General features: G+C 54.9%; 1 protein-coding gene and 1 long non-coding RNA gene across 5 annotated transcripts; one reads left to right on the top strand and one right to left on the bottom strand.

Annotated features, from left to right (window-relative positions):
* Window positions 1–539: 539 nt before the first annotated feature.
* LOC121057236 lies at window positions 540–17,865 on the bottom strand. Its single transcript, XR_005813718.1, has 2 exons — window positions 15,377–17,865; window positions 540–3,684 (listed from the first exon to the last, which is right to left on the bottom strand). It is a non-coding gene; the product is annotated as an uncharacterized LOC121057236 (long non-coding RNA).
* Window positions 7,871–26,483, top strand: EGFL7 (EGF like domain multiple 7). 4 transcript variants are annotated; one of them, XM_040531062.1, is made up of 11 exons: window positions 7,871–8,049; window positions 10,635–10,694; window positions 12,619–12,687; window positions 17,871–18,057; window positions 19,749–19,871; window positions 20,017–20,129; window positions 20,876–20,971; window positions 22,208–22,372; window positions 23,205–23,269; window positions 23,575–23,737; window positions 26,164–26,483. In XM_040531062.1, the coding sequence occupies exons 4-11, from the start codon at window positions 17,978–17,980 to the stop codon at window positions 26,184–26,186; spliced, it is 828 nt and encodes a 275-aa protein (XP_040386996.1). In that variant the 5' UTR covers window positions 7,871–8,049; window positions 10,635–10,694; window positions 12,619–12,687; window positions 17,871–17,977; the 3' UTR covers window positions 26,187–26,483. The 4 variants fall into 4 exon arrangements, with proteins under 4 accessions (XP_040386996.1, XP_040386995.1, XP_040386998.1 ...); XM_040531061.1 differs by lacking the exon at window positions 10,635–10,694; XM_040531064.1 differs by lacking the exons at window positions 7,871–8,049; window positions 10,635–10,694; window positions 12,619–12,687 and adding an exon at window positions 13,909–14,114.
* Window positions 26,484–26,922: the final 439 nt, after the last annotated feature.

Genomic DNA, 26,922 nt, shown 5'->3' with positions numbered 1-26,922 from the left:
GGGGGGAAAGGCCAGGGACTCCACTAAATCCCATCCACTAAATCTCTTCCTGGCAGTGCCGGGGAGGGACAGAGAGAAATATAGTAAATATTAAAAAAAAAAAAAAAAAAAGGAAAAAAAAGGGACTGTCCCTCCTAAGCAGGAACTGCTGACAGGTCTCGGTGACGCCCTTCACCCAGGATAACTAATAGGGCAGCGAGCGGTGCGCTGCCTGCAGTAGGACCCCGCCGCCCGAGGGATGGTGCGAGCGGCGGCCGGGGCCCTTTGTCAGGAAAAGGCCTTTATGACTATATTTGTGCAGGCAGCCCCGAATGCTCAGACCTTTATTCTTTCAGGCTTTTAAACTAAAGGTCATTTTCTCTTCCCTTCCAGAAGAAAAAAAAAAAAAAAAGGAATAAAAAAAAAAAAAAGTGAATTCCTCTTGACGCAGATCCCCTTCCCCTCTGGATGGGAGTTCAATTGTTCTTGCAAGCAAACTCCAAATCTGCCCCTTGCATTCACTTCCTGTTTCCTGCCAGAAAGGAAACAGAGATTTCGGACTGTGTGAACTAGTCCTTTATTTAAGGATACAAGAAAATAGCTAAACCCTAATTCAGTGGAGCGCTGTGCACTTTACCATGCTGCATTACAAAACAAAGAAAGAGAAACATACACCCGCCCTTCCCAGCTGAATTGTAAACTGCACAGCGATTTGAGTATAATGGGTATTTATGAAAGTTATACTAAAACATCTACTGAAGTCCAATGCAAACCCAAACCCTTCGGCCAGGAAGTTTTTAGCTACCAAAAATAATCACCAGGCCTGGCTAATATTTTTAACGATCATGCGTTCTTGGGAATTTCCTCTTCCCTCCGTGGAGATAAGTGATTAAACAAAATAAAGGCAGTGGCCATTTCGATAGGATGGGACGTGTCAGAGAAAAGACATATCAACAGTTCTTTTTTTATATCTTTTTCCTAAGTCTTGACTTCTGCATTCACTGTCTGGCTTTTAGGCTGAATTCCACTTCTCTATTATGTTGCTGAAATCCAGTGAAGTCAGCAAAAAGACATATATGTTTCCTGGGGAGGACTTTCAAGCCAAGGTATTAGATCCACTAATAGGGAGACAGCTATCTATTGCACATTTTATTAATTTTATTAAAAAGAGACATCGAGTTCTATAGGGATGCATGGTATTTGTCTTTATAATTTCTGCAGACCACCGTTGGTTTAAGGCCTGGCCATTCTTCAGGACTTCTCCGTGGAGACCTCGTCTGGCCTTAGTCCCACACGAATGAGATCAGAACTGGCCTTTAGAGTGTGATTTTCAATACACCAGGTATTTTTAACATAGAAAAATTTAATCAGTTGCAAGGGTTTTGTTCTACAATTAGGTAGTTTTAATATTTCAATTATTGTTGTCCGGAAAGATCGGGGAAAGTTGCTGGGAAAGGCAGTGTTGCTGCGGGCAGGGAGGAGGGCTCGTGGCCCTCAGGACTTTGGTGGAGGATGGAGCAGCCCAGAAGGCGCCTTGCAGGATCTAGCACCAATTTGTGACATGGAAATAGCTTTGCTGTGGTGAGAGGGCAACGTTTCCCCTTTTGGTGACTGCTGAAGCTAGCGATGTGTGAACCGGGGTGAGGGTTTTGGGCATTGGGAGGGTCCTGCCCCTGCACCACCCAAATCACACGCGACTGATGCCTCTGGTGCAGCACATGGCTCTTTGGTCAGACCTGCAAAGGGATGGCTTTTATTCCTTGTCCTCTACTCTCACGACAAGCCTTTTCCTCCCAGTCATTCCTTGTGATGTTACATGAGGATTTCATAGAAATAAATTGCCTCTGAAGGTATTCCAGACCTATATAGTCAGGTCCCTTGTAGGGAACAGCACAGCACCAAGGGAAGAGCAAGCTCCCGGCTCAGTAAATCATCCTGGAGAGACACAAATTATTTTGCTATTATTATTGCTATTCATATATGCACGTATGTCAGGGGTGTTAAGGAAAGTGGCTTGTTGCAATAGGATACAGCTCTCACTGGTTCATTAAAACAAACATTTATCTGGATCAGCTCTCAAATGGTCACGTATCACCAAGGCTTTGAAGCAAGGGGGAGAGTGCCCAGCTTTCCCAGCCCAGCAGGGAGCCAGGACACTTGTGTCCCCGTTCCCTCTGCAGCAGTGCTGTATAGGGACCTGCAGTGAGAGGCCCTTCCAGCCCGGTCCTACCAGCTGAGGAAACCCGTTTTGTCCTCACACGAACAACAAGACACCGAAAACCACGCAGCGTCGATCTGATCCACCCTGTGTGTCTTTCCATTGCACATGGGTTTCAAAAAGATACGGTCTTACTCAAATATTTTGTGAACGCCTGACACCCACTGCAGCACAGGGAGGTATCTGCGAGATACAAAGCTGCTCTGGCAGCATTGAAACCTTATCTCACACCAAAGTGAAGATAAGGGAGCCCTTTACCAAGCTGGCTTAGCAAAAGAGAGGCTCTGGGTTTTCTCCTGCCTCTGTCTTCAATGTTGTCACAGCAGCAGCAAGGCACAGCCACGTCCCTGATGGGCTCAAGCACCCTGGGGTCCTGGTGGCACCCCATACCACGGTGCTGCGGGATGTGGCAGATTGTCCCCTGGTCCTGGTTTGATGCCTGTGCGAGGGACACCAACGTGTACAAGAGTTGGCCTCTGCTCCCTGTCTCTCTCACTTTCTTCCTCTCTCTGAACAGCTTCCCTCGAACCCTGAGCAGAGATGCGGGGAGCGAGGGGGAGCCTGAGCACACAGGGCTCATGCAGAGGAAGGGCTGGCACGCCACACGGACAGGTACATCACTGTGCTTACAGGAAGGGATTGTTCCTGGGAATCCACACACAGCTCTTTTGGTAACCAGCACACAGTCCTTGGCAGCCACGCACCTGGGAGCGTTCCAGGAGCGTCTCGGGGTGGCTCCGGCTCAGGAAGGCACAGATGACGGCGGTGCGTTACGGTAAGGCCTGGCTGATGCTCTGATGCCAGTCTTAATTCTGCTGGGGATGATTTACGGTTCTTGGCAAGCAGGCGCACATGGGATGGCCCTTCTGGGGAGCCCTTTGCAGGAGAAATCTGTGGCGTGGCATCCTCCCCTTTCAAAAGGTGACCTTGATGACACACACGGTGGTGCTGAGCTCTCCCTGCACTTCTGACGCAGCACAGGAGCATGTGCAGAGCTCCAAGTGTGCTGAAAACCTTGCCCACAATGGAAACGCTTCCCTGGCCAGGGGCTGTTGCTCATGCAAGGAGCCTCTGCCTTTGCTCAGCTCCATGTTTGTGGTGCACAGAACCTGCCTGTCTTCTGCGCAACAACCTGACCAGCCCCTTGTGCAACGCGGCGTTGAATATCTAATTAAAAAATTGGTAGTAATTAGCCTTTGGTGTTAATGAGCAGCTATTAGTACCAAAGAGCCCAGTCTGAGGTGGTCACAGGGGTGTCAGCACACCTTGAACAATATCTTTTTCCAAAACCAGAGGCTTCCATGAGCAACAAGAGCCCTGTGCAAAAAGGAGGTCTGGGCCCAATGCTGACTTCTCCTGGGGAAGAGAGCCAGCCTCTCGGAGGTGGCTTCTGGTCCTGGCAGTGTCCACAGAGGATCCGTCCATCCCTGAAAGATGCAGCGAGGTGCTTCCCAGCTGTTGGATGTCAGGAGCCTTTCTGACTCTCACTGTCAAAAAGAAAATAAGCATTTAGGGTAAGATAAAAAACCTAGAGACATGCAAACGAGCTGAAACAACAGGGGAAGACCTCAGGAGGGGCAGCTATCCCAAAGCATCTTTTCTTTAACTCTTTTTATGAACATTAAAAAAAAAAAAAAGACTAATAATCAAAAAGCTAAGGGAACAAATAATCCCTGAAGAGCTCTGCCAGAAGACCCTTCCCCAGTGCCGCTTCTCCCTGCCCAGCAGGGTGCTCGCTGTGCTCGTGATGGCAGTGACCCAAAAACCACTCCGCAAGCACAGACCTATGGGCTGGCCCGGCCTTGTCTGCCCAGTCACCCCAGTCCCATCCCAAACCAGTCACCGAGTGCCCCTGCTCACAGCCTCCCCAGATACTTTGTTGGAGAGGTTTTGTTTTAACAATAATGCTTTTTTAACCAGTAGGGAAATTTCTGTGGGAAAAGTACAATTTTAGTCGATCGTTCCAACTTCTGGACCCTAAGGCTCAGTTTTTGAACTCTGGGACTTTGATCGTTTCCAGGGACCTTTTCCTGAACTCAGATTTCTCAGAGATGGCACTTTCTAAGATGCGAAACGTGGATAAAATTTCTTTTCATATAAAATTTTCACCAGGAGAAGACAAATGTGTTTTCCAGCAAGGCTGCGGTTGTCTGCCAGCCTCCCGAGGCTCTCCCGCGTGGCAAGAAGTGCTAACGAAGAATGCAATCTCTGACCTTGATTAATTACATCTGCACCGCATGGGTGTTCCCAAGGCACCCTCGAAACTCCTTGGTCCTGTCCCAGCACACGAGGCACAGCATAAACTCTGGGCTGGAGTCACTTGTGTCGGCCTCACCCGTGTCTGCACCCTGGGGACCGGCTGGGGGGCAGATGAGAGGCATTTGGAGGTGCCCCAGGAGATCACGAAGTCTGAGCATGCAAAACCTGGAGGTGGTTTTCATCCCAACCCACATGGTGCCCTGCAAGAAATGTCACCACAAGGGAGGAGCTGGCTGAGGTGCAGCTCAGCCAGGGGATGGTCGAGCAGAGGTCCCCGCTGCTGAAACCTGGCTGCTGGGGGCCTTACCCAGCTCTGGTGGCTCTGAGAACTTGGCCATGGCATGGGCAGGATGCAGAGCAGTGCTGGCACCTGGTGCCAGGCCCCCATTAACGTCCTTGCAGAGGAGAGAGATCGTGAGGTTGTTCCAGCATGGGTAGGGCAAATGGGGCTCAGTGCAGGACGAGCAGCCAAAGGCTTTTCTTTTCTTCCTCTGCTCCCTGAAGATGTTCAGGTTTGCAATACCTTTTCCTCTTACACTTTCAGGCTCGAGTGAACATCTGATTCTGCTGAGAAGCAAATTAAATCCCATGGCAGCTCGCAACATCTGAAATTAGGAGTTAAATTCATGCAGCAGGTTTCACGCAGGAATATAAAAGCAGTTCATGGGTGTTAGTCGAGTAAATAGCATAACATCCATTCGACAGGACTGGCGCTTTCATTATCCACAGTTGAGAAAACAGGCAAAGGATGGTAAAATAGTTTTTCCATGGAGAAGAAGCAGCTGTCACTCAAGGATCTGGAGCGGCTCCCGCCTGTAAACATCTGATGCTGTGCTCCTGAACCCACCCCGGGTCAGAGCCAGCTCTGCGGTGCCCCTGTCCTGCTGCACTAAAACAGCTGGGCTGTCCCAAACCTGCTGTGATGCAAAAAGCTGTGAAGGTGGAGATTTTGCCACCTGATTTTGATTGCTGCTTAGTAATTGATTTTATTAGAGTGTCACGTGATGCTGCATGACAACATTTTCTCCAACAGTAGCTTGCAGCATCACAGCTACCAGCTGCATGCTGGCCCCAAAAGTGCCCATCAAATAAACCAGGCGGATTTAGTTTCTCAAGAACAGCTGAGACTCAGAGGGAAAAGACACAATGAGGGGCAATGCTCCTGCAATTAAACAGTGGAGGAAAAATGATCATAAAACCAACACGGCCTCAAATTTGAAGGATCAGCGTGGGCAGGGGGTATTCAACTGCAGCCCCATCAGCTGACAAGAGAGCAGCATGCCACGCTAATTGGCTGGTGCTAATGAGGACCCTGAAGTCCCTCCATCCCCCTACTCAATTCATGCCTGACAGGCCCTGAATGCCGCAGGGCTTTTGGAGAAGCACGTGTCCTGGCTTTGTCTGCCTGCATATCCTGTATCCCGTGCTCGGCCCGTGGTGGGTCCCACCACCACCTCGCCACTGGGACTACCCAAAATGTCACCATGCCATGGCTTGGGGCGGCTATCAGAAGCCTGTGTGTGCTGGGGGACACCAGCAGCAGGTCTGGGGACATCGGAGACGTGTGGATAGAGGTGGGCCATGGGCAAATTTCAAATTTAAAACCACCCGTTTGTGTGGCCCCTTCTGACCACTTCCCGCCCCAGCAGCTACTACAGCAGACACTGCGGGCTGGGTAAACAGGAAACATTTTCCACACATCCCATCCCGCTCCTGCAGCTCCGCCACTGAGCCCAGAGCAGTCCTGCGCGTGGCGGTGTGGGCGGCCGATGTCCCAGTGATGCACCGTGACCTGTGCCGGGGCAGAGGACACAGGAAAGATGGCTTGGGGCCAGGCAGCGGTTGCTGCAAGTGTTAGGATTTGGGTCTCGAGTTGTCCCCAGAATTCAGGGGCTTTGGTCTAGAGGAGTGGGGAGGATCGTGATGGTGCTAGGGGCCTTGGGAAGGCTCTGTGGCTTGCGGGGCTGAGAAAGCTGTCAGCTCTGACCCTCAGTTTTCAGCGTCCCTCAGTTTTCAGTGCTGCCTCTTCTTGCAGGCAGTGCAAGCCATCCATGCAAGCCCTATAACTTTCCATAGGGAGCTTGAAAACCTGCACCAGAAAAGGCTGAGATAACGCCCTCCCTGCACACACACGCGGTGTTTCATGCACAGCTGAGCACAAACGGTGGCTAGAACTGCTCCCGTGGAGTCCTTCGGCTGGCAATGCTCGCGGGAAGCAACCCGCGGTGTAAAATCACCTATTGCTGGAAAAAACGATGGGATGCAGAAAACAGCCCTTGAAAAACCCTCGTGCCAAGGAAAACAAGTGGGGTCTTTCTTTAGCCATGCGTTTATATAAATAAACATGGGAATATTTTGCGAGCCTCAGGGGACTTGCCCGGAGTAGCATTTTGCTGAATCAGGGTGGGAGTCATCCTCGGCTTATTGTAAGCCTGCGCACAAGTGTGCTGTGCTGCCTGGGCCAGGAGGACGCGGTGCAGCAAGGGCCGGGCCCCCGGAGCTGCCCTGTGCCAGTGGGGCAGATAGCACATGGGCTCTAACATGGCTCTGGTGGCCAGCAGCAGATCAAGGTTTTGAATTCGGATTAAAAAGCATGCTATTCCTCCTTTGAACCAAGGTCACGTACAAACATGCACTTAAGTGGAAATCGCAGTAAGCTTTGCTCCAGAATGGCTCTCAAAATGTGGGAGCTGCGGCCGTTTTTTCTGCGCTCCTCTCTGCTGCCCGACGCTAAAGAGGCCGTCTTTGCTGGGTGATTTCAGTGGGTTTGGTGGCCCGAGTGTCTCACTCACAGGTGGCCCTGTGCCTCACTCACCTCCAATACAGGGACAGTGCTGTGATGAGGGTGACAAGCCAGCCAACAAACTGACTGATCGCTGACGTGTAACCTAAATTTTGGGGCGTCCTAAACACTGGGCTGGCACCCCACATAAATATGGCCCCCTGACAAGAAGATGGCCGTCAGCCCCGCCATGTTTGTCATGGGTCGTGAGGGCAGCCTCACCGCAGTGGGGGTCCCCACCAGCCCCTTCTGAGGGGGGATGCAGGGAGGCTGTGGCTGAGATGTGCACCAAGGGGTGCGAGGCAGGAGGGTGGGGGCGGCAGCCATTTTAGGGCTGCTGTGCGGTGCAGGTGGGAGCCCAGGCGGGCGGGCAGTGCCTCCTCCTCGGCCGCCTGTCCCTCCACATGGCCCTGATGGCGGCCAGCTGTGTCCCCTCCATCTTGGGGACTGGCAGGCACAGGGTGGGGGCGCCGCCCCACAGCCCCTCTCCCCTCTGGGCATGCGGCAGCCGTGTTTGTTCTCCTCACAGCGCCCGTTATCAGCACACAACACACACAGGAAGTCCTGTCTGGGATTGTCCATCCCCGGCCTGATTTATACAGGAAGAAAAGCATAAAAAGCCACCCTTCCACCTCAGCAGTCACCTCCTGCCTGTGCGCGGCCGGCGGCCGGCCATGCGGGGGGTGCGAGGCGGGCACCCGGGCCCGGGCCCGGGCCCAGGACGGCCATGCGGGGATGGCGGCTGGCAGCCACAGGGCAGTGCGGCAGCAGGGACGGTCCCGGCACGGCGGGGGACAGCGGGGCGCCGCAGGTACAGTACGAGACATGGCCATCGCCACAGAGGGGACAGACTGGGACAGGATAGGGTGGAGGGGTTGTCCTTGTCAGGCTACGGTGGGGTTTTGTGGTCAAGGATGCAGCACTGACGAAGCACTGCCGAGCAAACAGGTTTGCGAAGCATCCCTCGGCTGCGCTGCTGCCAGCTGCGTGTGTGCCGAGGGATGGCTCCGGTGCTGGTTTGCTCAGAGCTGAGCCCAGCCCATAGCACTATTATTTTAATTCACTCCACTGGTGCTTAGGCTGTTTTCCAGGAACAGAAGAGTCCTGGCTGCTGGACAGAGGGTTTATTTTAGCCCCTGCGTATGCAAAGGAAGGCTGCAACGCTTGTGCACGCAAAGATACATATATAAGACAGCTGGAAATTCCTAGCAAACTGCCTTTCGTTCCATCATTCCTTCTCTTTTTGCGTCTGTCTGTCTCTCAGAGTGCCTCTGCTGTAACCCCACGTTGTTCATCCTTGCACCTGCACCCTGCTACCTGCGCCCATTCCCCCTGCACAGCTGGCGGCAGTGGGACCCCGGGCCATGCTGCTGCTGCTGCTGCTGCTGCTGCTGCGCTGCTGATTTCAGGTGGCAGTGGCAGAGCTCGGCCCCTGGGGACAGGCAGGACACAGGGCTGGATAAAGCTCTGGGCAGGGACTGGCTTTGCTGAGGCTGGTACTGGATAACTGCGAGCCTGGAGCGTGCTGTGGTTTGCATGCCAGGATCTCAGCAAAGCCTCTTAATTTATAACCATGGGTGTTACGCATACAAGTTTTTTTCACCTACCTGCAGACCTGTGGGTCCTACCCTCCTAATCTGTGGCATTACACAATACAGGGAGAATGCTTTCAGTGGCTCAGTGGGGGTATTTGGGGATAAAAAGTGGGCTGTGGGTAGGAGCAGCAGGGCTATCCAGGCATGCAGAGCAGGACCAAGCCAGTGAATAGCTCGACAGAAATAATTGGCTATACTTTTTCACAGGGTCTAACATTCACAGAAGAAATAATAAGGTTATACAAATGATAAAAGTAATGTGAAAGTGGGTTGGCAAGCTTTGACACTGCCTGGGAGGTGGTGTAAGACAGAAGCCCAGATGCGGCGCTTGGATCCTGAGCCTCCCCTGCAAATGCACCTCTCTGGGTATCAGTGGGGTTAGCGGTGCGTACAGAAAGCCCCCAGTCTGCCCTGGCAGGCTCTGAATGTTGTTCCCTGTGATCAAGAATTCATTCTGGGGATTGAGTTAGTTCCTCTCTATGCTACAAAACTATCAGCTCTGTACAACTTTCCCTAGAGGTAAGGAAGAGAAATTGAATCTGGGATGCAGGATTATTTGAGCCATTTCCCAGACTCTGCTGCTGCAGATGGGGCTGGCTCTGGGGAGATAGATTTACAAACTGCAACAAATTAGAGTAAACGAACCTGACTCACAGTCACACCAGCAGCAGGAGGACATGCTGAAACACAAGGGAAGATTTAACTTGAGCTTTCAGACCAGACAGAGAAGGAAAAGGAAAGGGTCTTTGCAAACAGAAGAGGGTAATAAAAAATGTTATTTAATTCTCTGTCCCCTCTCCCAAAGCAAACCCTTGGCTTCCTGGTCTGCCTGTAGCTGGGGAGGGGATGGCAGAAAGGAGCTCCGCTTAGTGCAGATTTCTGGAACTGGAGACTTTCTCCTGATACTGAAGGATAATTAGAGAAAAAAAAAAACCAAACAAAACAAACAAGAAAAAACAGTATTGTGCTAAATGCTCTCACTGGCATGGCTGTGATTAAGAGAGCAGCTGAGCCATCCATGCAACTCACAGCCATTCCCACTGCACTTTCCATGCGCTCCTTGGGGAGTGATTCACTGGAAAAACGCAGAAGGGAAAGGCAGGGCGGGAACCATTCCCTACTGACTAACACTACTTTTTTTTGCCAGGGAAATTTCACAGAAAGCAGCAAAATTCAGTTTATTCCTGAGTGAGATGAATCATTTCCCAGTTTTTATACAGCAGCCGTTACTGCCTCCCCTAAACGTATATAAGAACTGTGTGTACTAAAAGAAAATAAACATGGCTGCAAGATGCTGTCCTGTTCACACATTTGTGTTTTGCACAGCTACAGCTAGGCTGCTGTATGTCCCTTTAGTAGACTCGATTTATAACATACTGGTCCTGCTTGTGGAGTCCTTACTTACTTACAGAGAAAAAAGTCGCTTTGTGGGAATCAGATCTGGGTCATAATACGCATAGCACGGGCGACTGGTGGTGAGAGACCCAGTGCTATGGGCCAAGTACTTTTCTTGGTTTGACCTGCTTTGATCCCACTGACATCAATGGACGCCTCTAGATTTCCACTGAGATAACTGGTCTGCAGCTGACGCAATGGAGAACAATATGGAACATAATGGAATAGTGGGAGGTCTTTTTCCTCACAGAGTTCTGCAGAGCAGGGGCTGCTCCAAAGCCTAAACTTTAGTGTAAAGCTTACAAACAGCCTTACGAAAAGCCCGAGCAGAAGAATTTGTCCTAAATCAGGAAAAGCAGATTCCCCCTTTTTTTGAATCAACAAAAATTCCTATTTCTTTCACAAGCACTCCCAGTTCTGTGCCAGACCCCCGTGGAGGCCAGCGAGAGACCATTATGCACAGCAGGTATGCAGCCAGCCCTGGTTTGTAGCAGCTGAAAAGTTTTGCATCTGTATGTGTGTCACTCTTCTGTCTGTGTCCCCATCCATCCACCTCCAGCTGCCACCTCAGCACCTCTGGCCCCTGTTTTGGGAAGAGTTCCTGTACGTGGGCACATCCTGGCTGGTGCAAAGGGCTATAAGCACTCCTCTCTAGGAACGGTTCCCGGTGTGGGACCTTAGTGCTGGTCTCTTATTAGGTCTCCTCTGTTAATCATTCCTTTTTCATGCCGACAGAGCCCCTGCCGCAGACACTCTCCTGCCCCCCAAGCTCTCCTCCTACACGGGGAGCCCTTGGTGCCCCACGGGACGGTCGGATCCAGGGGTGGTGGCAGTTTCACCTTCAAAGCCCACCTGGTGCGTGGTTTGAGTCCCGCTCTGGGCGAGGCTCGGTTTATCTTGTAGTGCGCGCTGGTGGTAAAACCAGTGGGAGACGAGGAGATTTAACATTGTTCGATCTGAGAGGGAGGTTGTGCAGAAACATTTCTTTCTTGGCCCGGAGACAAGCATTAATATTAGATGTCGTGGGAGTACGCTTCTGAAGTGCAAGGGAGAAAGTTTCGGAGGAAGCAGGGAAAATGCCAGCCCAGGGAGGACTTCAAATTCACACAGACTCTCAGTCGTGAGCCAAAATCCCTTACTGCCATTGTCAGAGGCTCATCACACCTATATTAACAGGGCCAACAGATCTGATCTTCCCCCACGCTGAACTGGCATAACTCCACTGCCTTCAAGGGAACTTTGCCAGGCTGTATCCTGGGGGATTTCCTCCCGGCATAATGAATATTAGCATACAAGACACTGAATCCTCCCTCTGAGCGGAGGATTAAATGCTCTTTTAATGTGCTATATGCAGTTCTTAAGCAGATAACATGGGCACTTGCTTGTGCAAAGATTTGACCAAGTAAATGGAGCTGAAAAGCAAACATTTTGCAATTCAAATAATTGCAGAAATTTAAAATTGCTGCAGTGTACTTTGGGAATTGTTGGGGAATGGCTGAAAGGGCGGTAACAAAGACCGTGGAGGTGTTGTGCTTAGCCCTGCAACGTGCTGATGTCCCACGAGGAGCTGAAGGCTGGGTGCCGTGAGGGAACGAGTCCATCCCCTTTCTCGCCATGCCTGGGGACTCGTGCAAAAGTTGCCTGGGGATTGAGGGAGCTTAGTCCTTAAATAAACGTGTGCAAGTGTTGCAGATGGTAAAATACGGTGTTGGGATACAGCGGGTGGGATCATAAGTGAGCAGGAGGGAATTTTGATCCACCCGGGCAGCGTCAGCAGGGATGGGGCACCCCAGAGAGGTGGGGCACCTGCTCTTGGGGGTTCTCGGAAAATCCCAGCCTTGTGCACCAGGGAAACTGCTGAGAGGGGATAGCTCAGGGTTTAGTGAAGCCCTGGCGCTGCCTTAGGCGTGAGGCAGCCCTGCTCTGCTCTGCCCTCGCTCATATCCCTGTCTGCTGTATCCCAAAGGGTGCAAAGGCACTGCGGGTCTGCCTGGCCTTTCCCACCAGGATCGCAGGAGTGCGACCCCACTGCAAGCCTGTGTGAGTGAGGGGACGATCAGGCCCCGCTGGATGCTCCTAAAGCCCCCACTGCCCAGCTGTACTGCTCAGGAGGGACGAGACAGCCCTCCCGGCACCCTTCCACCATTAATGCTGTGTCAGTGCCTCTCCAGCATGCCAGAAAGCCTCCGCGCTGCGAGCTCAGGGCCGATGCCAGACACGGACGCTCTGTGGCCACGATCCCGTGCTCACCCTACACCCCGCTCCTCAAGGAGCTGTGGGGTGCGTCCGGGAAACCCCCACACCGGGTCCCTCATGGGCAAAGTCAGGATCCCTGATACCTTCCCGCAGGACGCAGAGAGTGTAACCACGGGCTTTTTCTGTCCTGACAGTAAGAAGCCAAGATGCTGCTTAAGGAAAGGATCCCTGCTCGGGACAGATGACGGAGCACCGCGGATAAGGTGAGCGTCTCGGTCGCGAAATTAGATGTTGTGCTTTCAGTATGGTCAGATGCAGAAGCTTTCCACCGGATTCCAAATACGTTTTGCAACTATGAGACAAGCCGAGTATCAGGCACTGTTCATCTCCCCATAAACCAGAAAAAAAACAGTAGTGCTGTCTGCATAATAAGATAATTACCGTCCCTTTGAGGCTCTTGGGAAAAGTTGCCTGTGCTTTGCGCTTATGAGATTACGTGAGCTGAAATCATCCCCCAGAGGTTTGCTGGATCCAGGCAGAGTGAGCAAACCCTCCTGTTTCCTGCTCGTGCAACCTTAGACGCCGTGCAACGCGGCGCTGCGCTTCCAGCGGCGTCGGGAAGCCTTTGCCCGGCTGCCGGAGGGATCCCGTCCCCAGCACGCTCCGTCCTTCCCGGTTGATGAAGCTCTTTCTCTACAAGCACGTCCCGGAGCTGATTCTCATCTGCTCTGTTCCCTTCCCTGGGGAGGGCCTGACCAAAGCAGTCTGTGCTCCTGTTACACGGGCCCACCTGAGAGCCCCGCACCAGTACAACCAGCACGCCCCGGCTTTCCTGGGGGGGCGCAGCATGACCCAGGGCAGCTCCGAGTCAATCGGCGGATCCACGGGGAAATAGAGGGGACGGGCCAGTGATCCCGGCTGCTCTTTTGGAGCCATTATTGTTTAACTGGTAAACATTTCCTTTAAATGCCTACATGGTTTCCAAAAAAAAAAAAATTAAAAAAAGTTGCAAAGCGTAATGGGAACAAATATTCCCGGGGGGGTGTATCCTGCCATTCAGCGACACATCAGGCCCCTGCTATCTTTAAGGCTGGCTCTGTGCAGAGGCAGGCGCCTAAGTCATTTGAAAAACAATAAACCTCTGTGCTCTAATTTCCCAAGGAAAAATGTAGACAAAACGAGTGGCGCTTTGGCACAAAGCGAAGCGCAGAATTTTCTTTGATAAATAAGCAGGCATTTAACACCAAAAACCTGCCGGCAGCTGGGGGACCGGCCTGCCGCATCTGCCCCAGGGCGTCCCAGGAAACCTCCGAGCATCCTTTAGGGCTGGCCGAAAAGCAGCCTTCCTGCCCTGGCAGTCCATTGCCTGCTCCTGCAGGACTTTGCTGGTGTAGTGAGTTTTGTGATGAGTCCAGGGGGATTAAAGGGGCACGGCGGGACCCTGCGGCCCAGCGTTGGGTGGCGGGGGGAAGGTGATGCAGGGCCACGTGCAGTCTTTTTTAGTGAAAGAGAAATGAATTTGCACCGGTGACGGACGATTTCAGGAAGCCTGTAAGGGGACGGGGGCTATGCTGGGGTCTTCCTCTCTTGCCCTTAACCCGCTGCCCACCCAGGAGAGCTCTCTGCGGGGAGGGGGCCGGGGACCTCGCGCCCCCCTAAATGCTCTGGGGGCTGTACGGACGCTCTGCAGGTAAGCCCGGACACCAGCACCGGAGCAGCACAGTCCCCTGCTCGGATCCAGCGACAGCCCCGGGGACACCCCAGCAGCACCCCCCCTCACCCCAGCACCCCCCCTAAAGGGCCAGACCCCCCCCCCCGGGACCCACCGCATCCCTGGCACTTGTCACCGCGTGTCCCCCCCCTCCCGGGGCCGGGCTCTGCCCGGTCTCCGAGCATCCCCCCGGGGCATTTCGGGGGGCAGCTGGCGGCCGGCAGGGGGGGGTCCGGAGGAGTTGGGGGGGGGGGGGGCATCAGGGCGGGGCCAGGCGGCTCCCCCTCGTGTCCCGGCGCTTCCCCCCCCCGCTCCGGGAGGCTCCGTTTTTCCTCCTCATTGGGTCGGGGCGGAGGGACCGGCTGGGGCTCGGGGGGGGGGGGAAGGAAACGCCGGGGGGGGGCCGCGGCGAGGCGGCGACTCCGCGGCTCCGCCACCGCCACCGGTGAGTCCCGGCGGCTTCGGAGCCCCCCAGGGGGCTCGGCACGGCGGGGGGGGGGGGGGGGGGGGGCGCATCTTCGGGGGGCGAAGGGGAAGGCGGGGGGGGGGGGCAGGGGGTAAAAGGGGGGTAAAAGGTGGGGGGAGAGGGCTCGGGCAGCGCGGGGGCGTTGGCGGAGAGGGGCTGGGGGGGCTGGGGCAGGGGGCGGAGAGGGGAGGGCAGGGGGCGTCCAGCCCCGGGGGGAGCGGGGCCGTGGGACGGGGGTGGCATCGCTGAGCCCCGCTGTGCTGTGCCTGCACCCTGGGGGGGGTGCTGGCACCCTGCGGTGGGTGCCCGCATCCCGGGTGCCCCCCCGGTCCCCGCAGTACGATGTGTCGTCCCCCCCCCCCCCCCCCCCGGTACCCACGTCCCCGCGCTCAGCTCCGCGGTGCTGAGCAGCATCCGTCCCCCTGCCCCTGCTCCGCGCTGCTGGCGTCCCAGCCTGCGCGGGCGGCAGCTGGAAGGGGTCGGAGGGGGAAAGCTGTGTCCCTGCTGCTGGTGCTGGTGCTGGTGCTGGTGCTGACCCTCCCCAGGGGGTCTGGGCACCGACCTGCAGGGCTGAGAGCGGCGGTCTCGCCTCCAGAACCAGGCCACGCTGTTGGCAGAAATGCAGCTGGGGGGGGGGGGGGGGGGGGCATCGCGTCCTCCTGAGGGGCTGGATCCTCTGGCATCACTTTGGAGGCAGCCCCCAGTTCGTGCCGCTGGCATCACCTGGAGCTTTAGCCTGGGGTTCGCGGGCAGAGCTGGACGAAGCGCTGCTCACCTGCCTTGGGGGATGGATTTTCCTGCTGCTCACCTGCCTCCGGGGTTGTATTTTCCCGCTGCTCACCTGCCTTAGGGGTTGTATTTTCCCTTCGGTTGCTGCTGTGAGTTGGAGAGCAGGCTTGGAAGCGTAATGGGGATGTTTCCGGCTGGCGGGAGAAGGACCCACCAGAGCACAGGGCTGACCGAGGAGCCTTTGCTGCCCCCTAAACCAGCAGAAGCTCAGATGCACCTACATAGTTTCACTTGCCAAGCCGTGGGGCTTCATCTCATCATTCAAGAAATGAGAAAGACACTGAAAAAAGGCTTTTTTTTTTTTTTTTTTTTTCAAGCCTGAAAAGATTTTCCTTAAACTATGTGCTTTAAAAATGGAATACTAGGATAGATAATGGCAACAGGTTGGAGGATCTTCTGCAGCTTTGAAGAGGCCGATTTTCACAATTTTCATAAACTCGTAAAAGAGACAAGTATAGACTATAATATCTTCCGCTTTCAAAACTTCATCTGATACTAAGCAACCATAATTTTATGACCCAGGGGAATACTCAGACCACTTGAGGTAGGGCAGTGCTGCTCCAGTTCAAAGAGAAAAACAAACCGTCTGTATTTTCGGCTTGTGCCCTGCGTTTCTTCCCTTCCCCACAGGGAAAGCTCCCATGGTGGTTGCAGGAATTCTGTGGGAGGACTGCGATGGTTGGCAGGGCTTGACTTGGAGGCTTCTGGAGTAGCACCACTAGCCCAGGATCTGTGCCTGTAGGGAAAATATGCGTCCCAGTACAGCTCTGGGGAAAGCCCCTGTCTGAGCAGCAGGGATTTAGTCCGTCTTTGTACACCAGTGTCCCTGGGACGTCTCCAGAAGGGATGGGGAGAAAAAATATTCTTTCACTGTGTTTTAAAAACTTTCCCACAGGTCTTTCCTGGTGGTGGAGCTATGATTTATTAATCATTAGAACATGAAATGTACTGTTAAGTTTGGGAGAAAGGTAGGAGAATGGAGGGCTGCAGGCTGCGTATCACCAAAATCCTCCTTACCTCCTCAAAGCCAGGCTCATACCTTGGTTAAGACGGGCCCAGGAGTGTGCAGCTCCCCGCTGGGTGCTGGACCCACGGGGACACCTGGGCAGCCAGAGGAGCGGGGTGGCGACGTTGCCACCCCTTGCCGTGCTTCTGGAGCCAGGCCCTCAGCTTCTGCACCGGGTTCAGTGACGGAGCGAGGTCCTGGCTGCGTTTTACAGCGATTCAGTCAATTCACTGCGACGCGCAGCTTCCGTTGCACAGCCAGGCCGAGCCATGTGTCTGCGTACTGACCGTGACGAGTCCTGGTGCTGCTTAGCCAGCCTTTGCCTTGCGATATTGCACGGAAACAGGCACAAGATGCTTGCCTCTAAGGGGCAGGAAGGCACAAACCCCTGCACGGCAAGGGATCGCCTGTGTCGGGTACTCTGCTGCGGTCAGACCAGCCATGGGCTCGGGGCTGGTGCCAGGGGATCTCAAAAGCAGCGGGAAGCTTCAGCACGTTTGCTGGGCATTGAGCAGATGCAAGGCATGCCAGTTTATCTCCAGATGCAGGCCAGGTGGAAGCCTTCATCTCTCTGTGCCTCAGTTTCTTCACCTGCACAAAGAGATGCTGCTGCCTGTCTTGGAGGAGGACTTGGAGAGTTACAGGTCTGTCGATTTGGGATGATCATCCCTAACAACTTGGCGTTAGGAATTGTTCCACAGAAGTTTGGGGATGAATCTGCAACTCTCCAATCCATTCTCATCCCACATCGCCTGGGGATTTTAAAACTTCTGGGTAGCTCTGCAGCTTCAGAAGGATGCTCCCTGCTGTGTTGTATCCCAGTAAAGCAACTCCTTTTTCAAGGTTTAATCAGAAAGAATGATTCTTTCTTTAATTGTCGTATGTTTAAGGTGGGTTTCTTTATTTCTTCCTCCTTTAACTGCTGCCATCCGGAGGCCAACTGTTTTGTATAAATTAGACACTGTGTAAATTAGATATTGTTATTGACCTTCTTCAGCCCTGTTTCATATTTGTCCTCTGCTAGAAAATCAAAGCCTCTTTATTTCCAACTTGGTTAGTACTGACTCTGCAGACGGGACATATGGCCCTTAAAGCACTTTTCTCTGGCAAGAGCTTGTATTTTAAAGAGAGGAAGATCAGATTTCAGTATGTTATGTGGTGGGAAAATGCAGCTTTACAATGCTGTATGGATTAAGAAATTACAAGCCATTGTTTTGGCCTTGCTGCCTGGAATTGGCTGCATATTTTAAATGATGCAGGTTTTTTCTGTGCAGCCCAACGAGGGCAGTACAGCCACCCCATCCCACCCTGTGTGGATGCCTCACAGGGAAATTTCTGTTCCCTTAGAGCTGACCTGGCTGTCAATCTCATGCCGCGCCCTGCTTCCACCCCCTGTCCCCATCGGATGTTATCGGATGTCGTCGGCTGGGTATGGGCACCACGTGTTCACACCTTTTTTTTTGCTCTGTTCCAGGGTTCCCCGCTGAAGCGTGAGACATGCAGTAGGAGCCAGCGCTTCCCACCAAGGAGTGACCCTGGTCCTTGCTGCACAGCCCAGCGCGCAGCGGGAGGGGACAGGACATGCCCCGAATCGGCTGCCTCCTCTCGGGACTCGCCTTCATCCTCAGCACGACCAGCACGGAGGGTTTTGCCCGGGCGGGGTAAGCTCCTTTTTGTCTGCATCTCCCAGATCTGTCACAAGCACATGCTGAGCTGTAAAGGCATGGCTCGTCCTCACCCGGTGGTGGGGAGCTCTGTTCAGCCAGCTGGATGTGCACATGTGGGCACATAGCTGGGCTGGCAAGGAGCTGGGAAAAGGCTCCGCAGAGCCCTCCTGGGGCAGCCACATCTCGGCAGGCCCTCGCTGGGGTCTGTTTGCTGGGCCACTGAAGCGAAAAACTCCTCTAGAGAAAATGCCCTGGCTCTGTTTAGCCCATGCAGGGGACACAAAGGCACTTTGGCTTTTTGTCTGGGAGAGTCAAAAGCTAAACAGGCCCTGAGCTGTTCAGGAATTATTATCGTCCCTTTCAAGCACATCCTTGCACAAAAATACTCGTGCTGTCTTGCTATCGTGCCAGTCAAGCCTTGCAAACGAGCCATCAAAGCAGGCTGCCATCTCCCAGCTCTGAGAGGCGGCAGCGTGCAGGGGATGCAGGTATTAAAAGCCCCAGGGACTGCTGCAGCAGTTGTGGCCCATGGGAGCAGCAGCCCCAGCAATTCCCCTTCCCTTTCCTGGAATTGGGGCTGACACAGGCCCTGCATCCATCCCAGCACGACCTGAATAGCCACATCTCAGCTCTCTGCTGGGCCAAAAGGTGCCTAGCGCTCAGCGCCCCTGTTCCTTCCCTTGCCAAAAGGAGCTCGAGCTCAGCCCCTGCCCCGCAGATTCGGCTCACATTTTCTACAGAGTTTGTTTTTACGTTGAAATACTCTCCTCTAGCATTAAACCTTTCACATTCTGGTCGTGACCATACCCACAGGCTGAATTCCTCTCTCACACGCACACACTGCAGCTATAGCTTTATTATAAAATCTGCAAAGCAAACAATTGCCATTTAAAAACTGTGTCTTCTGTAACATTAACCAGTGAGGCTGAGAGGAGTTTTCTGGAGTTAATGGAAGCCATCTGATGTCCGTGTTAATTCCCAGACTGTTTTATTCTAATTTTCTAATCGAGCTGGGAGGCTGAGACAAGCAAGCAGGCTCCTCAGTGGGACTGACCTGCTTGGGCTGGAAACTGTTGAAGAAAAAGAATCTTTAACTGATACCGCTTTGGCTGTTAACCTTGGGAAAGTTTTTGACTGGATCTCAGTTATCTTAGAAGGAACAGAGGGCAACTTTCCTCTGTCCTCCACCTTTTTGCTTTGAGCCTGACCCTTTCTGTGAAGTCATCAATTTTTTGGTGACCACAGAGGCATCAGGTTCAGGTATAAAAAAGTCTCGGAGAGGAAAAAATACACCTAAAATTGAACAGTTTTAGAGGAAAGGAGGTAGTGAATGAAAGGAGAACAGCCCTGAGTGAATCCCCCCCCTAAATCTAGGCCCTGCCTGTCCAGGACAGAGGAACTGTGCAGGGGTGAGTGGACGAGGGGGCGTCAGTGCCTTCGTGCCGGGCTGGGAAGGAGGAGGCCGTGCAGCCCGCAGCGCTGCCAGCTTTGTCTCCCTGCCCCGAAACAGCTTGGAGTCACCTCCGGGGTCACTTGGGCACTGAGCCACTGCCGTTTAAATAGCCCTGTGTAATTTGGGGTTGTCAGGCTGTGTCCCCAGCTGGTGTAAAGCCCCTTTGGCGTGTCGGGAGTAGCGTCGGGGTCGTGTCCCAGCTGGGGCCTCACCCGTGCCCCTCTCTGCTCAGCCGCAGGGCCTGCGCCGCCGAGCCGCGGAGCCGGACGGCCGCCTACACCGAGTCCCACGTGCAGCCCGTGTACCAGCCCTACCTCACCACCTGCCAGGGCCACCGCCTGTGCAGCACCTACAGGTGAGGGAGCTGCCTGCTTTCATGAGCAGGAGCTGGAGCCGTCGCAGCAAAGCAGCACCCGGAGTGGTGTGGGAGCGGGGCCGGGGGGGCTCAGGATGGCCCCCGATGGTCCGTCCTGCAGCTCAGCCCCGTCTCTGCATTGCAGGACCATCTACAAGGTTGCCTACCGGCAGGTGTACAGGCAGGTGCCCCAGCACGTGGCCTCGTGCTGTCCCGGCTGGAGCAGAGCCAGCAGCCACGCGCTCAGCTGCAACACAGGTAAGGAGGCCGCTGTGCCACCCCAGGGCCAGCGCTCGCTTTCCCTGTCCCCAACCCCCTGTGCCCAGGTAGCTCAGGTCCCTGGATGAGGCCCCAGCAGCCAGCTCTCTCGTCTACTGACACCAGTCCAATTCCCCCTGTAGGAAAGCATTTACATTTGTAGCCTCCAATAGCACAACTAAATGTGGCTCGATTTCTGATTAATTTCTATCCTTTCTCTGCTGCCTCACAGGCCTTTTTCCTTTGGGATTGTTTATTAACTTTATGGTCACCAGAGGATAAATAAAATGAGTAAGTCCTTTCCATATAAATCAGCAGTAATGGAAGAGAAATGCTTTCAGGAGGAAATTGTGATGTGCAGCACAAAACAAACACAAAACACATCAGCAGCTAATCTGCCCCCAGCAGAGCTCGGAGCTCAGCACCAGCCACTTCCCAGGCCTGATGCTGCCTGAGCTGCTGGGGCTGCAGCGTGGCCCTTCTGCCCTGGCCCTGTGCTGGTTGCAGGCACCTTGGCCTCTTTCCAGGCTGCAAATCCAAGGTCTGTTCGTCGCACTCCAGCTGTGCCCCACACACCCTGGTGCTGCCAGCACTGGCCAGCGCAGCCCCACCGGGATGGACTGGTGCAAGGGTGTGCTGCTCTGTGCATGTGCGTGGTGCGTGCACACACACGACTGTGGTGGCAGGGGAGGGGGCTCGGGACCCCCAGCCCTGCCAAGTGACGCTGCGTCTGATTGCTCTTGCAGCTCTCTGCCAGGTGCCGTGCCAGAACGGCGGCCGCTGCGCCTTCCCCGGCCGATGTGCCTGCCCGCCCGGCTGGACGGGGCTCTCCTGCCAGACAGGTACTGCTGCGCCCCGCTGCCCTCCTGGCCCATCGGTAGGGGACAGGGACCAGCACTGTGGCTCGTCACCAAGCCTGGTGCTACCCAGAGCCCAGAGGGGAACCTGTGTGTGACCTCTCCGCACACACGCCTACGCATCCTGCTCCAGGGCACCGATGCCTGCTGGTCCAGCCAGGAAAGCAGGGAAGCTCCGAGCTCCCTGTGGCTGTGCTGGTGCTGCCAGATGTAGAGCACAGCCCTGGTACCCACATTTGCTCTTTGCTGCTGCTCCACACTGGGTCAGCACGAGCAGAGGCTGTGCTCTGCTGCGACTGCAGCCAGCAAAGGGCCTTGTGCAGAGCAGCCGTCACACTCACGGGGTCAGCCCGAGACTCTATTTGCAGTGACCCATCTCCCAGCCTTTGTAAACTCATGCTGTAAACTAAGACACCCATTTACTGCACAGACTAAATCTGTAAACCAAAAATATCCGGCAGTGGAGGGGAAGGGTTCCTCTCCTGCGTGAGAGCAGCTCCTTGCTGGAGCTCGGGGAAATCTGGCAGAGCCGAGGCAGCAGTGTTCGACGGACCTTAGCGCACCAGCATGGTGCAAACCACGTCTGCCATGTCTCCTGGCTTTCCACCCTCCTGTAACGCAGAGGAGGAACGTGTGGCATTGACCCATGCTGGGCAGGGCAGGGCCGAGCGCATCGCTGACAGCTCTGGCTCCAGCGCGGGGGGAAAGGATTTTCCCACTGCCTAGAAGAGATTCGCCCGGGCGTGGGAAGCAGCTCTGCTCATTTTGCTTTGTGGGAACAGCTTTAATAACTCCCCCGTGTGAGGAGAGGTTACTGGGTTTTATACACACTTGAAAGGCTGATAGCTCCTCGCCACGGCTGGCTGGAACCAAAACCCCAGCCGTAAATCCAGGATGAGAGCCAAGCACTGCGAGAGGCAGTGCGGGGCCTCCTGCGCCTGCCTGCTCAGGGATAGTGACCACCCCAGCCAGAATTTGGACATTTCTGAGCTTATCTTTTGTTTCTGACTCTTATATATGGGGAGACCAGAGCTGTGCCCAGCACAAATGCCAGCGCGGTCTGGGCGCCCTGTGCCCTGCCTGCGGTCCCATCACATCAGCATGGCTCTGGCAGGGGAGCAGCAGCACCCCTGCTCGTGTGGCACCGCCGTCCGCGCCCCTCGTCCCCCGTGAGCATCTCCCCCCAGCCCCGTCCCCACGGAGCCATCCCTGTCCTTCCAGATGTGGACGAGTGTGCCGGCCGGAGCCACGGGTGCAGTCAGCTCTGCGTCAACACGGCCGGGAGCTTCCGCTGTGCCTGCCGGGATGGCTTCAGCCTCGCTGCCGACGACAAGGCGTGCCAGCCCGCGGGGCTGGGCCCCGGGCCAGGAACCTTCAGCCAAGCAGGTAACCTTCTACTGAGGCGGCACAGCCCCAGCTGCTCGGGGCCTTTGATGCAAGCTGGGATTACCTCTCAGCATCACAAGGTGGCTGGAGCAGGACTGGCAAGAGACAGGAGAGGGGACAGCAGCCAGCACCCATCAGCTTTATTCCCAGTGACCCAGGAGACCCAAACAACCGCCCTTGTGCACGAGTTCGGCCCCTGCAAGGGTGACAGAGCCCGCTGTGGCATGCGGTGGCCGGGGCTGTGGCTGTGCTCTCCGTCATCGTCGTCGTTCTTCTCGCAGGGCATGTCTGGAGCCACGAGGAGCATCGGGCGCTGCTGGTGACGGCCCATTATTACTTTTGGTACGCGCTGTGACACTTCAAACTCGTACCGTGAGTAATAATGCGCTGTGGCCAGCACTGGCATCGTGAGGGCAAGACCTGGGAGAGCAGGGCAGCCCCCTGCATGTGCCCTGCCACCTGCCTGCCTTTGTCCCACGTCCAGGGTCCTCAGCAGGGACAATCCTTTGAGCTCACCATGGGACAGGGCAGAGCTGGGTGCTAACTAATCTCCTGACAACACGGACATTTTGTCCTTTAAGCATCGAAGCCTGAAACGCTCCCCCACTTTGTTCTAGGTACTCCAGCGGCCAGGAGAGGCGTGCTTTCAGTAGCGCCAGGTCCAGGTACCTGCGCTCGGAGCAGGCGTTGGATCTCATTCCTGAGCCCTGGGGTTCCCTAGGAGGGCAGCAGCAAGCAGCAGTGCTTGGCCTGAGCCCAGCACATCCCACTTCACCTCGGATAAATTTAGGGTTTCTACTAACTGACCTTTTCTTGGTGGTATTTTTTTCAGGTCCCTCCGATGAAATGAAGGAAGAAATGAAAGACCTGAAGAACAGAGTGGAAGCGCTGGAAGAGGTGGGTGTTCGGTGCACCCCTCTGCCCCTTCCTTCCCTGCCCAGCCGTGGCCCACGGCCGTGCACAGCCGGCTCCAACCCCGGGCTGTGTGCAGCCAGGCTTTCCCTCCACCCCTGCTCTATTTTTAACGCCACGCCGGCCTCACGCAGGCAGGGATCAGGCAAGGATCCCAGCTGTGCTCCACACTGCCGCAGAGCCTCGCAGCGGCTCTTGCAGCATGGTGTCCCTTTGAACGCAACCAAACGTCCCGCCAACACTGCTCCTGGCTGGGGAGGGCATGCTGACGGCTCCCCTTCTCCCCGCAGAAACTCCAGCTGGTGCTGGCCCCCTTCCACAACCTCGTGACGTCTGAGCCCGAGGACGTCGGCGCGGACCCCATCAGCCGGCTGTCCCACTCCCTGCAGCAACTGGACAGAATCGACTCGCTGAGTGAGCAGATCTCCTTCCTCGAGGAGCGGCTGGAGACATGTAAGTGCCCGGAGGAAGGGGGATTGAAGTGTTGCACTCCACCCCTCCACATTTCTCCCCAAGCAGTCAAGCGCCACCAAGCCGGCCTCAGACCTCAGACCGCGGCTCTGCTCCGCCAGCAGCCTGGGGCTGTTTGTGCCCTGGTGCAGGGAGGAGGCACGGAGGTTGGCCACAGATGCAAGCCAGCCAGACCAGTAACACACACGCCACTATTAATCTGTATCTCCCCTCAAACTCAGCAGCCTGTAATTAATAAAAGATGAACACAAACAGCCCATTAGCTTCATTTCAAAGATGTCTTTATGGCTGCAGCGTCTGATTGCCCTCGTAGCATCCAGAATAGCAAGACAGGCACACGGAAACGTGGCTCTGAGACAGAAGCAGAAGGAGCCCACCATGAGCGGTGGCTCACATCTCAGTCAGCACCTTCACCAGCTCTGTTCCCTTCCTGTAGCACTGTAACTTAGTCCAGGATGAAGTGAAAAGAATCCCAAACCTGTAGGAAATTAATAGCCCAAAAAGTCAATCAGGAAAGTTTAGGGAGCGTGCTGAAGCTGGCAGATTTATGAACCTGGGAAGTTTTAGGCATGTTTCTTCTTGAAGTCTATAGCACAGGCCTTTGCCATGCAGCACACCAGAGGAGGTGTCTTAGTAGCAAACTGAGCAGATTTGAGCAAGGGGTGCTGGTGAGAGCTGCCGGTGTGACCGAATGTGGCGTGTCCTGCCTGGCATGCTCCCCTGCAGCACCGCAGAGCAAGGCAGTGCTGGAAGGGTGTCCTTGGGCCCATGACGATGGCCCAGAGCTCTCTCTGGAGCACTGCAGTTTGACTCGTAGTAGAGCACAAACCGTGTAAACACTTTATTTTGATCTGCAGCTTGTAGGCGATTCGCAGCTAATTTTCCTATGAAAAAAATCCTGTCCAGCGTTCCCAGAACCCAGCCATGGTTTGGCTGGCTCAGCAGCTGGTGTGCAGCAGCAGCCTGCTGCTAACTGCAGAGGGGTTACATGGAGAGACTAAGGGGCAGCGAAGTTTCAGGGCATATCCAGTCCCAGCTCACTGCTTGTGGTAATGGTTTAGATATAAAAGACTGCAAAGAGCATTCTTGAAGCTTCAAAATGACCCTTTAAAAAAAAAAAAATCTCAGAAAGGGGTAATTATCAGAACCACCAAGTGTCACACAGCAGACCAAGTTTCCTGGCATTGTCCTGTACATATTATTAGTGACAGCACCGAGGAATGTGAGTAACATCACAAGGTAACGTGGATTTCTTCCAAGGGATGACTCCAGAGTCCTGAAATTAGCTTCTGCCAAGCCTGTTCCAGCAAGCAAAGCGTGCTTTTGTCCCTCCCATGTTCTTGGAAGTCCCCGGAGGACACAAGACCATTCTTTCTCTCCAGTGAGCGGTGGGGTTTGCAGGGCATCCCATGGAGAGTTACGTAGCCATCCATTTTCTGTGCCTTGTGAAGCATAACGCAAAGGTATAACTGCACCCCTCAATTCTCTGCCCAGTGGGGCTGTGTGTAAGGCCTAAACAACATTTCCTCTTCCTTAAACCACCGGTGAGGGCACGAGGTTGGATCTCAAGCCATAACCCCTTGAGCCCCTCCAAGCCTGCATTACCCGGGTTAGCACAGACCGTGTCAGTGCTCGGCGGGCCGCTGACAGCCAGCTGGCAGACAGGCTCATCACTGTGTTGGCTGCTCTGCGGCCACAGCTCCATCCCCAGCCCACAAAACCTCCCTGGGCTCCTGCTCGGGCCAACCGAAGCGCTGGGGGCTTCAGCAACCGGCAGAGGCTGCTTCCAATTACTGTCACCCAGAGCCACGGGCTGCGGTTGGGACAGGCTGGTCCCAGGCAGCGTTATTGTCACTGCTGTCCCCACCTCGGGACGCTTTGTGCAGGACTCCCCAGGCCCAGGCAGGGCTGGCGAGGGCTGCGGCATGCCAGGGAGGTGAGCGCCACGCTCCCAAAGGCAGCAGGAGGGAGCCAGGAGGGCGTTGTTTGGCAAAGGGAAACCAGCAAATACGGGTGACGTTTATAAAGGTCTAGGTCAGCCCTGTCATTCTGGGGAAAGAGACAGTGAGAGGATTTAGCACCTTCTAGAAGACGGGGATTGGTTACGGCCAGCACAGGAAACCCTGCGCTTCTGTGCCCACCACGAGCTTGGTTGGAGGTGCCTGGTGCAGGGTTTGCCTGCACGTGCTGAAAGTCCGACTCTTGGTGGGTGCAGCCTGCCGTAACAGGTTCTAGTCGTGTGATACGAGCCCCCAGGGAGTCAGGCAGTACCCCCCAGCCCACGCACACATCTCTGGCCAAGCAGCGGGACAAGAGAATTGCATTAGCTATGAGCCAGTTGCTGTCACCACACCAAACCCCGGCTAACAACACCGCTGGATTTATTTATTTATTTTTAATCTTCCCAGGTTCCTGCAAGAATGAACTCTAGCTGAGCGCCTGAGGAACTGGAAGAAGCGGAGTGCATCCGTAGCGTTTATCTCGCTCTCCAGCCACAGGCTGGGGCTGAAGCCACATCATCCACAGGAAGACACAGGGTAGCAGGAGAAGGCTGGTTTCCCATCAGCATCTCCGGCGTTTTCTCTTCCAAGTCACCTTGCCAAAGGTCACGCAGTTACTTCCAAACTGGACTCCTAAACCTCGAGCATCCCACCCCACTCCTGCTGGAGGGGCAGACAATAAATGCCGTACCTCACGCTGTTAGCGGTGCCTGAGTGGCTCTACGTGAGGCCGTGTGGTGCTTGGTGGTGTTTGGCTTTTACTTGGTGTCACCCAGAGACATCGCCCAGGGAGCCTGGGGCACAGGGGGGGTTGTGCTGCGTGCCCAGCCCTAATTCCCAGCAGAGCACAGCCCTGACCTGGGCAGGACAGTTGTCCTCCACGTCCCTCCTGAGTATTCTTGGACTTTCTCCCAAAGAAGGTGCAGACAAGGCAGGTGCTTTTTTGAGCATTTGGAGGGCTGTGGATTTGTGGCAGGGGGCAGCCCCAAGCCAGGCAGCGCTGCAGGGAGGGACGGGTGCAACTGGTCCCTGCAAAGGTACTGCACGGGGCAGGTACAGGGACGGGTGCCCCTGCTGCGGCACCTGTCCTGCCCCTGGGGACCTTCCTCCCTCGGCAGCCAGCACTGGAAGGGGGCTGCTTCTTTGTATCTCCTTAGGGTAGCTGCT

Source organism: Cygnus olor, chromosome 19, assembly GCF_009769625.2.
Source record: "Cygnus olor isolate bCygOlo1 chromosome 19, bCygOlo1.pri.v2, whole genome shotgun sequence".
Classification (NCBI taxonomy): domain Eukaryota; kingdom Metazoa; phylum Chordata; class Aves; order Anseriformes; family Anatidae; genus Cygnus; species Cygnus olor.
Note: the sequence above shows the minus strand (reverse complement) of the source record. Positions and strands in the feature narration are given on the sequence as shown.

Coding starts and splice junctions, on each gene's coding strand:
- EGFL7 (XM_040531061.1), top strand. CDS start 17,978: ATGCCCCGAATCGGCTGCCTCCTCTCGGGACTCGCCTTCATCCTCAGC. Junction 22,373..23,204: donor AGGAACCTTCAGCCAAGCAG/GTAACCTTCTAC, acceptor TATTTTTTTCAG/GTCCCTCCGATGAAATGAAG. Junction 23,270..23,574: donor GAGTGGAAGCGCTGGAAGAG/GTGGGTGTTCGG, acceptor TTCTCCCCGCAG/AAACTCCAGCTGGTGCTGGC.